Here is a 13042-nt window from a genome sequence, read left to right as displayed (position 1 = left end):
CTTCTGGTCAAAAAGAAAAATGATACTCCAATGTGCGCTGAAGCAGTGCCACCGAGAAGATTCAGGGCTATCTCTTGGTTTCTGCACTTCATTATTGATTCACCAAAAACACAGCATGATAAAACATTTGACAAATTTGACGGAGCATACATTTCTGACACTGATGAAAGCCTGGTGAAGTTAAACACAGACTTTCATATGTTCGGTATAATGCTTCAGAGCCAGATTTGGCATAAAGATACATAAACTGTGCTCTTCAAAGAACGAGTATTGCTACAATCAGAAAATATGTACTGGTGAAGAGGATAAAAGTGGTGATATGGCTGTTAAATTTCCAGCAAGTGAAAAGGTGGTGCAAGACTTTGTTTGGGGGGTGGAGAACTATTTACCTCGAAACTTGTGCAGCTCTCTCAACTTGTTCAGAAAACTGTTAGACAGGAGAACTCATGCTGTCAGAACAGAAGACCAATAAGAAAAAATATGTCACCCATGTCCAGTGGAATGAGCCAGATGATGGAGGAACTAACATTCACATCATTGAACACTATTATTGAAGTGAAATGGGATGATAAGAAAAATGTTCAGCTCTTATCAACACTTCAGGACAGACCAGAGTATGTGGAGGTACATAAACATGGAAAAACAAAGCAAAAATCTAATTGTTTTATTGACTACGGCCAAGGAATGGGTGGAGGTGCTTAAACAACCAGCATCTGCCCACATATCCACTTATGAGAAGATATGTCAAGGGGTATAAGAAGATAGAAACATATCTCCTTGGCATAACATTGCTGAATGCAAGTGTAATGTAACACACTCTGAATCAAGCACTCAAGAGGATGATTTCAACAAAGTTGTGGCTCAGTGTGGCTGAGCAACTCTTGAAGAATGTAACTCTCCCTGTCTACACTTGTAAAGGACGACCAAGCGAAGCAGCCCACTAAGGCTTCAAGCCAGAAGATGGGGACATTGTCCAGTGAAAATAATGCTGGTTCGGAAGAAAATTGCTCTCTCTAGAAGGTACAAAGTTTGCTATGATTGAGGGCATCATGGGGAAACCTGTTTTGAATGTAACATGAGTAAAGTTGCCCTCTGTGTGGACAAACATTTCACAGTACACACTATGTGTGAATATTTATGAATAATCAGAAACAGGTTCATGGTGTGCTATAAACAGTGGAACTGTGTGTGTATGATAGTGTTAAAAGTCCCCAGTACAAGTGTACTTTTTAAGTTTCGTAAATAACTGTCTGTGTTTGCAAAAAATGATAGGGTAAACTTAATTATATTCTTATGACATCTGTTCCATAAAACCATGTGCAAATGGGTTAATGAAACATTGTTCTTGGAAAAAAAAATGGATAATTGACATAAAATGATACCTTAAGGAATTGGCTTTGAAGTTTTAACTTTCTTGCCCCTGTACTCCCTATTTCTAAAGTGATAGAAGCCTTTTCAAAATTGGAGTAGTTCATGCTGCTAGTGCTTGGACTCCCAACACTGCCAACCTAACTATAACTGTGTTATATGTGGTGGTGTTCATGTTGGGTTGGGCTAAGGTTTGGTATTAATCCAAATGTATGGAAAGTTGACATCAGTAAACAAGAGCTGTGATAGCTTTGCTTCCAGATAATGTAAAAACTAGTTTCGATCTGCTGCAGATGTGGCACCTCTTACAGAACATGTATGAACTATATATGAATTCCAGAATGAATTTTTCAATCCGCAATGAAATGTGTGCTGATATGAAACTTCCTGCCAGATTAATATGTAAAATAAGCGAAAGGTAAACCAGTCACCTATAATCGACTAGTATGTGTTGCATAGACCCATATTACAGAAAAAGTATTCACATTAGCTTTTACGTTACTGCTCTTTTTCTTTGAGTGTCTGTGTGAGTTTTGCTGGAAAAAGGGTAAGAGCACAAAAGCCAGTATAGATACTGTTTTCTGTTATGTGTCTCTTTTTTAAGTGTCATGTGTCAGTCCGTTATGGGTGAGTGGTTACCTTTCACTTATTTTATGTCTGTTCCATCCAAGAATTTCTATTACTGTTATTCCTCATGGATTAAAACTGAGTGCTGGACTGGAACTTGAACTGGGCAATTGCTCCATGAGTGAGCTACCACAGCATGACTTGCAATCCTTCCTCACAACCTTACTTCCACCACTATCATCATTCTGATATCTTTTTATGCCCTTAACTGGACATTAAGATAGGAAATGTAACAGTAAAGATCATTTGAAATTCCGTAAGAACATTGTACAAATTTAATTGCTATTAAGTATTCAACTTTGTCTGTTGCCTTCATGTCATTATCATGAGGTGGCAGGTGAACAGTAGCATCACTTTAATGCAGTATGTACATTATGGACAGGTTAAACCTGTGTACTGAAGTGCTGAAAATGTGGGAGAGATACTGTGAAAACAGTGTTACTCATCCATAGAATTTTCCACAGTGGAACAAGTGTATTCATCTAAAAATTTGTGGGTCAGAGATCAGTATCTATTTTTTGTGTTATGCACTGACCAGAACAAATCTTTCAGAATATGACTACGATATTATTATGATCTAAAGAATAAAACGATGTATTATCTAATGAAGCAGGAGGTGAACATTTAAGAGCAGGAGTTAGAACGAAGGAAATTTTGTTCAAAGGTTAAATATTCCTAGTATTGTTTTCATTGTGCCTTTCTGCAGCTTAACGCCTGTATGTGAGGGATAGTAGTCTAGCCTTTCCATATTGCTGTTATTCCATACTGGAAAATGAGAATTAATCTTTGCACAGGAAGAGTAGCATGGAGAGCTGCATCAAACCAGTCTCAGGACTGAACACCACAACAACAACAACAATTAAATATGGTGAATTCTAGGTCATAAGTTATGCCATGTTTTTTACCTTTGTTAGTAATATTATTTGTGAAACTTCTAGCGCCTAATTTATTTTATCTATTTATTTTTTCAGTACCATGGCCACATGAAAGATTTGGTTGCACTTCTGAATAGATTTGTGGCACTGCTTCAAAATTTCATCTCCCATGATGCTCATCGTGCCCTGAAGTATTTGCAGAAGCATGTCAGCACACTCATGTGAGTATGTGTACACACAAACAGCTGACAAAAAATTTGTAACTTGCTTGTCAGGGATGGATGAAAATTGCTTAAGATAAGCAAACACGTAACAATAGCAGGTCAGATATTTTGTTGTGTTGCAAATTAGCATTTATCAGTACTCAACAGTTTTCATTTCTAAGTGTTACTTGTCTACAGTGGCTCTTTACAAATAAGAATTACATGCAGTGATTAGATGAGTCTCTACATCAAAGTTTAAAACAGAGAGGAAATTTCTGTGCAACAGGAAATTGTCTCTGAGGGATCATGGAAATGAGCTGATAGATTTAAACATGGGACTTCTCTCATGGACACTCTGAGAGTGTGAATGAGGTAGCACACCGAGAAGGTCTCAATTGCAATGATTACATGTGGTTTTAATTCCAATTTCACTATCCTGTTTTAGCTTGTCTACTTCCTATGATGATCAGAAATGCTTCAAACGAATGTTCACATTGGGGTTGTTTAAAGTTAGGGCTAAGTTTACTAATGATGCTATTGTAAATAAGATATTACATTCTGTACCAGAAGAAAATTAGCATAATTTATTTAATGCTAACTGGGACATAGTAACATCCATCAGCGGTTGATATTAACCCATTTCTCTCTCTCTCTCTCTCTCTCTCTCTCTCTCTCTCTCTCTCTCTCTCTCTCTGGAGAGACATGCTTAATAGCAAGACACTAGACTTGCATTGCAGAGGATACTAGTTAAAGTCACCATCCAGTAGTCCAGATTTAGGTTTTCTGTGCTTTTCCTAAATTGCTTCAGGCAAATGCCAGGATGGTTTCTTTGAAGGGGCACAGCTGATTTCCTCTTCCCCATCATTTCACAATCTGAGCTTGAACTCCATTTCTAATGACATCGTCATTGACAGGACATTAAGCCTCAATTTTCCTTCCTTTTTTTACTTTCATTTCTTCATTTGACCACTGTTAAAATCTAATCTGCTTATCTTGGTATAAATGAAAGATACTTACCTTTTTATCCTCCATCCATTTCTCTATCTTCAATTTTTTATGTACATGTCTGTGAAAGCTCTTATGTATTTACCACTTATGTATTTACCTCTTTTATTTTTAGAGACCTACAGCTGTCACACAACAATCTGAGCAGCCTGCGCTCGCTGATTTCTAGTATAGGCCGCCCACGATCTGGAGATGATGATTGTGGCGAAATAGTTTTAGCTGTTGGTGCACCACCTCCACCTGCAGAAGCAACACCTAACTGGGGACCACTTCTGGCTACACTCCGCAAACTTCAAGGAGAAGGTAGGTACATTCTTGGCCCAGATTGTTGTTTATATTAGCTGTACATTCAGACAAGTAATGTAGAAAATATCATTATGTGGTATATTGAGCTTCAATGACAAAACTTATGTTTTTCCAGGGTTTTTCTATGATTGTTTTCTATTTACTTTAGTCCAGTATTATTCCAGAAACAACCTGTATTACCTAAACTTTGTTATAACACCAAAAACAATTGACTTTTGACAGTCTCAAATTTCGTTTGGTGCAGTCCCCAACAACCAGTCCTTCCTTCCCATCCCGTCCAGTAAGTCTGCCCTAATGTGTGGTTCTGGGTGACTATTCTGAAATCTGCCCCTTTTTTCTAGACCTCTCCAGTCCTTTTCCTTCGCCCCTCTTCCTTTTCCTTCAACCCTTCTACATGGAGGAGGAGCCACTGTCTCTGAAAGCTTGCCTAATTATAACCTTCTTTGATGTGTTTGTTATGCTGCCACTTGATGACTAAGTTGTTCTTAGATTTATTTGTTCCACAAGTGTGATTTGACCTTGTGTACCATTTTCAAGTGATAGCTCAATATGAAATGTGTCAGTATGTAGTGGCCACCATAAAGAGGGCCGCATATACATATCTGACTTCGTCAGTATAAAAATAAAAAGATTCCTCGTCATCAACATCATGATTACTCATGTACAGATGAAGTAAATATCTAAATACCATTGGAATGTCAACAGTATCATGAAAAGGATTGATTTCTATTCACACACACACACACACACACACACACACACATTTGTGAATAAAAATGATCATTGTATTTGGAGATAATGTACCTGAAACCAATTTTAAAGTATTCAGATCTCTTTGGTTTATCTTGTGTTTGTGATTATGACAATATTTGATTACAACAATAAATATAAAAAGACTGTATAACTGTCCTTACTGTAATGTCTTATATTTATCTTTTGTAGCCAACAGTAAATAAGATTTATTTTTTCAGTTACAATAATTTGGTATTATTTTGTCAGTAAGAAAAATTACGTTTATGTTTTAGATGTGATGCAAGCCCTTCAGGACTTGGATCACTTGTCAGCTCGCAAACCAGCTCTTTTGGACACATTTGGAGACGCAGTAGCAGCTCTCTTGCTGTCTCCATCATCAGGAGTTAGATCTCTGGCACATGTATTGCTAACACGACAATTGCGGCACTCCCCACAGCAATCGACTTGCGCCAGTCTCCTTCCCGCATACTTCCGTTGCCTCGACAGCCCTCAGCCAGAGATTGTTGTATCTGCACTTGATCATTTGCCAGAGGTAGTCCTTTGTGCACAAGGTTAGTGTATTAATTATTTATAATCTTGTACATTTCTCTTGCTGATTCTTCCAAAAGTAGTCTGTTCTTTTGAAAGGGTATAGAAATGTCAGTGTTACTATTGAATTACGCCGCATGTATATTCAAAAAGCCAATTTAAAATTCTTTCTTGGTAAAGCTACTAGAAATTGTTAGTAAATCTGAGCAAAATGCTTGCAGAAGTTCAGCAGGAAACATGGAAGCAAACCATCTGTGAAACAACGGAAAAGAAAGATGATACTATAAAAGTGGAAGAATAAGAGAGGTATTTGTAGTGATGGCACTGTTTTGAAAAATAACAGGAATGTTTTACATGCTATACTTGCCTTTTTTGATGCAGTTAGTAGCATATTCGAAGCAGTAAGATGGCTGTTCATAAAGTAACTTCCATTTTTTTAATGTTAATGGCATTACAAAGTTTTGTTTACAATACTGTGAAATTACTCACTTGCAAATGCACTTTGAATCAAGCCACTTCATATACATGAAAAGACAATATGTGCTAGATGCCAAATCAGGGATGTAGGGAGGGTGATCCAGTACTACCCATTTGAAGTTGCACAGTTTTGTAAAAGTATTTGTGCTGATACAGATGGCCATTGTTTAACAGGAGAATCATTCCAGAGCTCAACGTGCTTTGACTTTTGTACCAAATGGTACTTCTCAACTTTGATAGTGTGTTAAAGTAACATTCATTGTTAATTGCAACATTTCTCTCCAAGAACCCTACAAGCAAAATTCCTTTTCTGTCCCAGAAGACAATTGCCACGAGTTTGCTGCTGGAAAGTGTTTGACAGCGCTTTGTTGATCCTGTATGGCCTGGACCATATTGTTTCTCCTTTCATGTATCTACATCTCATTTCCTGTCACATTCTGGTAGAGAAAAGCTTCCTTTTCTCTTTTGTAACGTACAAGAAATGACAGTGCTACTGCCTTATGCTGGACCTTTTGTTCTTCAGAAAGAGTTTAGGCACCCATCTGGTGTTAAATTTCCAGTAGCTCAAATCTTCAGTAATTACTTTGTACAGAAGATTATGAGTAATGACAGAAAAAGAAACACAAAGCCAGGAGACGGCGACTCTGCAGTTTTCTCTAACTGTTTTGTCAACCACACGAATTGGATCTGCATTCACGATACTCAGTTGACAACTTTTCTCTTCATCATAGACATTGGTTTATGTTCCCGCCCCACAAGAAACCTTATTACAGAATGTACCTCATAATTGATATGATTGCAGCACATATTTTGAAAGCCCATGGTTTTGAGAACAACAAAGATACATCCTTGATTATATGTTGCTCATAGCGTATTGGTTCAAAGTGCATTGTAATGCAAGAGCAGTACCACCATATCTACTATTAAGCGTTATATATCAAGACAGAAGTTTCTTTATGAATAGTCTTTGTTACACGGGGCTGACTGGCAAAAGATTAAGAGAGAGAGAGACCCTGTGCTGTGTGGTATGGGAATATACAAGGTGAATCCCCTAAAACTTGAAAGCAAATATTGTCGAAATGGAAAGTACTGTTGATGTGCGCTTATCACAGAATGAATTGGTAGTGAGGGACATGAATTGTTAGCCAATAAACAGATTGTAATAATACTTGTAAATTCTATTTTTTTGTACAAACATATGCTTTTTAAATGGAACAATGGCTATTAAAGTTAACAAACTAAAATTAGGGTAAATTGTCAGTGGCATTTGTTGCAGTATTCCAGTGCGAATCATTTACGAGATACCATATTTTGAACAGTTCCCGCACCAACACTTCTGCAATACCTGTGGTAGCACAAACTAAAAAACAACAAAGTGCATACACTAGTCATGTGGATTCTGATCAGTAAAGAGACAATTGACCTTCACAGGTTGCGTTCAAAATGACAGTCGGGAGCAGCAGTACGTGCTTCCAGTGGGGCGCTGAATGACTTCTGCACACGTGCTAGCATTTCGTCAGAGATGTCCAAGCATTCGGCAGTAATACGTCACTGCATATCATCGAGTGGTGTCGGTATGTCCTTGTAGACGGCATCTTTCAACTTTCCTCACAGAAAATAGTTTACAGGCATCAAATCTGGGCAACAGACCAGCCAATGTACAGGTCATCTGCGTCCAATCCAGCAATTTGGAAACAATTTGTGAAGACGTGCTGTAGTACTTGGTGCACTGTGGGCTGCACAGCCAGCATGTTAGTACCGCAAGTTCCTCGTAGTGTGCAGAGAACGTCATTTAGCATCTGTGGAAGATGGTCAGCTAGGAGGGTGCAATACTTGTGCACATTCTGTGTTTCGTCTATGAAACATGGGCCTATGAGATGATAGATCACTACCTCACAACGCACATTTGCAGCCTGTGGACAGTGACATTCCACCTGATGAAGCCAATGGGGATTGCCAACAGACCAGTAATGCATGTTTTGTTGCTTTACCTGTTCGTAATTGGTAAATGTGGCTTCTTCACTTAAGTGCGAAGATGGTTGACTGTCTTTCTATGTACACTCTACAAGAATAAACTACATTCTTCCGTCACTCTCTGCATACTATGAGCAGTCAGCTCACAACCTACTGCTTGGACTGTCACACACTAAGTGACTAGCAAGTTGCGTTGCACTCGAGGAACATGCGAGCACATTGTAAGCAAACAGAACAACAACAACATACCTAGAAAGAAAGCAGGCTGAATGGCACAAACAAGTATCAGTGTGAAAGCATTTCAAAATACGATATCTCATCAATGACTCTTACTAGAATCCTGCAACAAACACCACTGACATTCTAATTTACCCTACTTTCAGTTTGTTAATGTCAATAAGCATTGTTCCACTTAAAGTGCATGTTTTCACAAAAAATAAAAATTTATAAGTATTATTACAATCTGTTTATTGGCTAATATAACGAGCCCTCGACTACCGACCCATCCTCTGAAAACAGCACATCAACAGCACTTTCCATTTTGGCAATATTTTTGGTGCAAGTTTTAGGTGGTTCACACAGTGTAGTAGCCAGCATCATTTTTTTCATGTTCCTATATTATAAGTTAAATATTCATGAATGCTACAAAAGTTCAGGAAAATTGTATTGGGGAGGGGGAGTGAGTTTGTTATTTAGTTAATAGCTTGTCATGTGTATGCTAGAATGAGTGCATTTTCTTTATATGTTGTAAACCTATTGTGTAGCAACAGAGCCACTGAGGACCAGTAGTAGATTATTCTATAAAATATATCACATTGGTGATAAGGCACTTGAAAGTAACCTAGAGGTACATGCAGATATGACGACTATCGGTAAGAAGAAAGTTCTGAATCTTGTCATACCATATGGTGTCGTGGTCTCTTTATCATTTACAGCATCTACAGTAACCTAGAACTGGAAAATCTGGATAAGTTGGCACTCTGCGACCTGACAGAGCAAACAGGTTAAAAAGTGTGCATTTATCTACTATTTTCAGAATAGATGCATCTCAATATTGTGCAAAGTAGTGACATGATAAAAAGTGGAAATTATTTTATGATCATTTCTGATATGCAAGATGATTAGTTGCTGATGAGAATTTAAGCATGTAACAAAAATGAGCCTTCATACAAGGGAGCTAATGCTTTGGTCGCTGTTTTGCCAGCATCGGCTATAATCCCTTCTTCACATTTAGTGCTGGAACACAGCTGTAGTAATTGTGAGTTAATTGGCATAGATTGCTTAACAGGAAATAAGTGTAGGAATCAGCTGTGGACAATGCACAAGAACTGCCCAGCTTGCATGAGAAAATACTCTGCATCCATTGTGTGCACCAGCTCTCTGTTGGCTGACAACCACCTCTCTAAGCACTGGAGGATTGTGTTCAGTCCAGAACATCCAACTTAAAGAACCACAGTCCATTCATGTATTTGTGGGAGAATATACAGCATCAAAAAACACAATTTTAGTTAATAGGAGTTGAAGTCTATGATGTTACTGCAGTTGGGATTCAGTTTTTATCCTCACTGTTTTGTGTGTGACATGTGAATACTAGGGAAATGTTGTTTACCTGCATAATTGCATGGCTTTACTTATCTGGGGCTAAGTAGCATCATGAGCTGTGGAAACAAATTACAGCCCAATGACCAGATAGTTTTTGGGAGTTATGAAGTTTCTCATTCAGATCCAGTTGTGTGCATTCCTTCACATTCATTTGGTCACAGTTTGGGGTTTGTATCAACCTGCTGATTTGAAGGTCAGCAGTGTTTTACTAGACTTGGTCTTTTGGAGATGGCATACCCATGTCTTCTCCTACTTCAGCTGTAATGGCATCCACAGTGCAGCATGGAATTCAAACAGCTGTGCAGCCTGGCATTTTTCATACATACTTGTTCCATAGATCATGAATACGACATTTCGTAATGATGTGGAACGTGTTGCTTTAACGTAAGTTTTCTTTACACAAATTAATTAATTAATTTTTCAGTTACTACTTCATATCTAAGAATTCATCTATTGAGTAGAAGGATTTATCATTCAAAAATTCTTTTAATTTGCTTTTAAATGTTGGTTGGCTATCTGTCAGACTTTTAATACTATTTGGCAAATGACAAAAGATTTTTGTGGCAGCATAATTCACCCTTTTCTGTGTCAAAGTGAGATTAATCCGGAATAGTGAATATCATCCTTTCCTCTAGTATTGAAGCTATGCATTTCGCTGTTATTTGTGAATTGGGATGGGTTATTAATGACACATTTCATACGTGAATATCCCGAGTTCCTTAAATAAATGTCTGCAAGGTGATCTTGGGTGGGCTTCAGCTATTATTCTGATTACACACTTTTGTGCGATGAATACTTTCTCTCTTAATGACAAATTGCCCCAAAATATGATGCCATATGAAAGCAGTGAATGAAAATAGTCATAGTAAGCTAATTTACTGATATGTTTATCACCAAAATTTGCAGTAACCCTAATAGCATAAGTAGCTGAACCTAACAGTTTCAGCAGATCATTGACGTGTTTCTTCCAATTCAATTTCTCATCAATGCACACACCCCGACATTTTAAGCATTCTACCTTAGCAACAGACTTCCATTCATAGTCTACATCTGTCAATGGTGTTACGCCATTTACTATACAGAATTGTATAAACTGTGTTTTCTCAAAATTTAGTGAGAGTCCATTTGCAGAGAACCACTTAATAATTTTCTGAAAGACATTATTTGCAATTTCCTCAGCTGATTCTTGCTTCTTGGGTGTGATTACTATACTTGTATCATCAGAAAAAAGAACTAACGTTGCATCTTCATGAATGTAGAGTCGCAGGTCGCTAATATATATTAAGAACAATAAGAGACCCATGACTTAACCCTGTGGGACACCGTTCTTGATACCACCCCAGTTAGAGGACTCTGCTGGTTTTTGTAGACCATCTATACTGATAAATTCAACCTTCTGCATTCTCCCAGTTAAGTATGAATTAAACCATTTGTGCACTGTCCCACTCATATCACAATACTTAAGCTTATCTAGAAGAATTTAATGATTCTCACAAAATATCCCAGTGGGTGATGTTTGGTTATTCATTGCATTTAATATTTGACCAGTGAAAACATATATAGCATTTTCTGTTGAAAAGCCTTTCTGAAAACCAAACTGACATTTTCTTAGTACTTCATTTTTCAAATATGTGATGCTACTCTTGAATACATTACTTTTTCAAGAATTTTGGATAAAGCTGTCAGAAGTGGGATTGGGCAGTAGTTGTTAGCATTAGATCTATACCCTTTTTTATGCAATGGTTTAACAATAGCATATTTCAGTCTATCTGGAAAAATTCCCTGTTTCAGTGAGCTACTACGTATGTGGCTGAGAATCCTACTTATTTGTTGGGAACAAGCTTTTAGTACTCTGTTGGAAATGCCATCAATTCCATGTGAGCTTTTACTTTTGAGTGAAATTATTATTTTCCTAATTTCAGTAGGACAGGGGGTTGAATTTCAATTTTATCAAATTGCATAGGTACTGCATCTTCCATATACTGCCTTGCATTTTCTAATGAGTAGCTGGAACCTATTTTCTCTACAACACTTAAAAAAATGATTATTAAAATTGTTTTCTACTTCTGACTTCTTGTTAACAAACTTTTCATTGTATTTAGACACACAAACATACACACAAAATTCAAGCTTTCGCAACCCACGGTTGCTTCATCAGGAAAGAGGGAAGGAAAGGGAAAGACGAAAGGATGTGGGTTTTAAGGGAGAGGGTAAGGAGTCATTCCAATCCCGGGAGCGGAAAGATTTACCTTAGGGGGAAAAAAGGACAGGTATACACTCGCACACACACACATATCTATCCGCACATACACAGACACAAGTAGACATTTGTAAAGGCAAAGAGTTTGGGCAGAGATGTCAGTCGAGGCGGAAGTACAGAGAGAAAGATGTTGTTGAAATATACTGAAGGACAAGTTCCCATCTCCAGAGTTCTGACAGGTTGGTGTTAGTGGGAAGTATCCAGATAACCTGGATGGTGTAACACTGTGCCAAGATGTGCTGGCTGTGCACCAAGGCATGTTTAGCCACAGGGTGATCCTCATTACCAACAAACACTGTCTGCCTGTGTCCATTCATGCGAATCGACAGTTTGTTGCTGGTCATTCCCACATAGAAAGCTTCACAGTGTAGGCAAGTCAGTTGGTAAATCACGTGGGTGCTTTCACACGTGGCTCTGCCTTTGATCGTGTACACCTTCCGGGTTACAGGACTGGAGTAGGTGGTGGTGGGAAGGTGGATGGGACAGGTTTTACACTGGGGCCGGCTACAAGGATAGGAGCCAGAGGGTAGGGAAGGTGGTTTGGGGATTTCATAGGGATGAACTAAGAGGTTACGAAGGTTAGGTGGACGGCGGAAAGACACTCTTGGTGGAGTGGGGAGGATTTCATGAAGGATGGATCTTATTTCAGGGCAGGATTTGAGGAAGTCGTATCCCTGCTGGAGAGCCACATTCAGAGTCTGATCCAGTCCCAGAAAGTATCCTGTCACAAGTGGGGCACTTTTGGGGTTCTTCTGGGGAGGTTCTGGGTTTGAGGAGATGAGGAAGTGGCTCTGGTTATTTGCTTCTGTACCAGGTCGGGAGGGTAGTTGCGGGATGCGAAACCCATTTTCAGGTTGTTGGTGTAATGGTTCAGGAATTCCGGACTGGAGCATATTTGTTTGCCACGAAGACCTAGGCTGTAGGGAAGGGACCGTTTGATGTGGAATGGGTGGCAGCTGTCATAATGGAGGTACTGTTGCTTGTTGGTGGGTTTGGTGTGGACGGACATGTGAAGCTGGCCATTGGACAGGTGGAGGTCAACGTCAAGGCACCTTCTAATACCA

General features: G+C 38.6%; 1 protein-coding gene across 3 annotated transcripts in view; it reads left to right on the top strand.

Annotated features, from left to right (window-relative positions):
• LOC124781594 (integrator complex subunit 1) overlaps nucleotides 1–13042 on the top strand; it is a 269211-nt gene that overhangs the window by 251724 nt on the left and 4445 nt on the right. For all 3 annotated transcript variants that reach the window (XM_047253875.1, XM_047253873.1, XM_047253874.1), the window contains exons 34-36: nucleotides 2967–3091; nucleotides 4194–4381; nucleotides 5410–5688. In XM_047253875.1, coding sequence (XP_047109831.1) covers nucleotides 2967–3091; nucleotides 4194–4381; nucleotides 5410–5688 — 592 coding nt within the window. The remainder of the gene's footprint in view (nucleotides 1–2966; nucleotides 3092–4193; nucleotides 4382–5409; nucleotides 5689–13042) is intronic.

The sequence above is a fragment of the Schistocerca piceifrons genome, chromosome 1, assembly GCF_021461385.2.
Source record: "Schistocerca piceifrons isolate TAMUIC-IGC-003096 chromosome 1, iqSchPice1.1, whole genome shotgun sequence".
NCBI classification, from domain to species: Eukaryota; Metazoa; Arthropoda; class Insecta; order Orthoptera; family Acrididae; genus Schistocerca; species Schistocerca piceifrons.
Note: the sequence above shows the minus strand (reverse complement) of the source record. Positions and strands in the feature narration are given on the sequence as shown.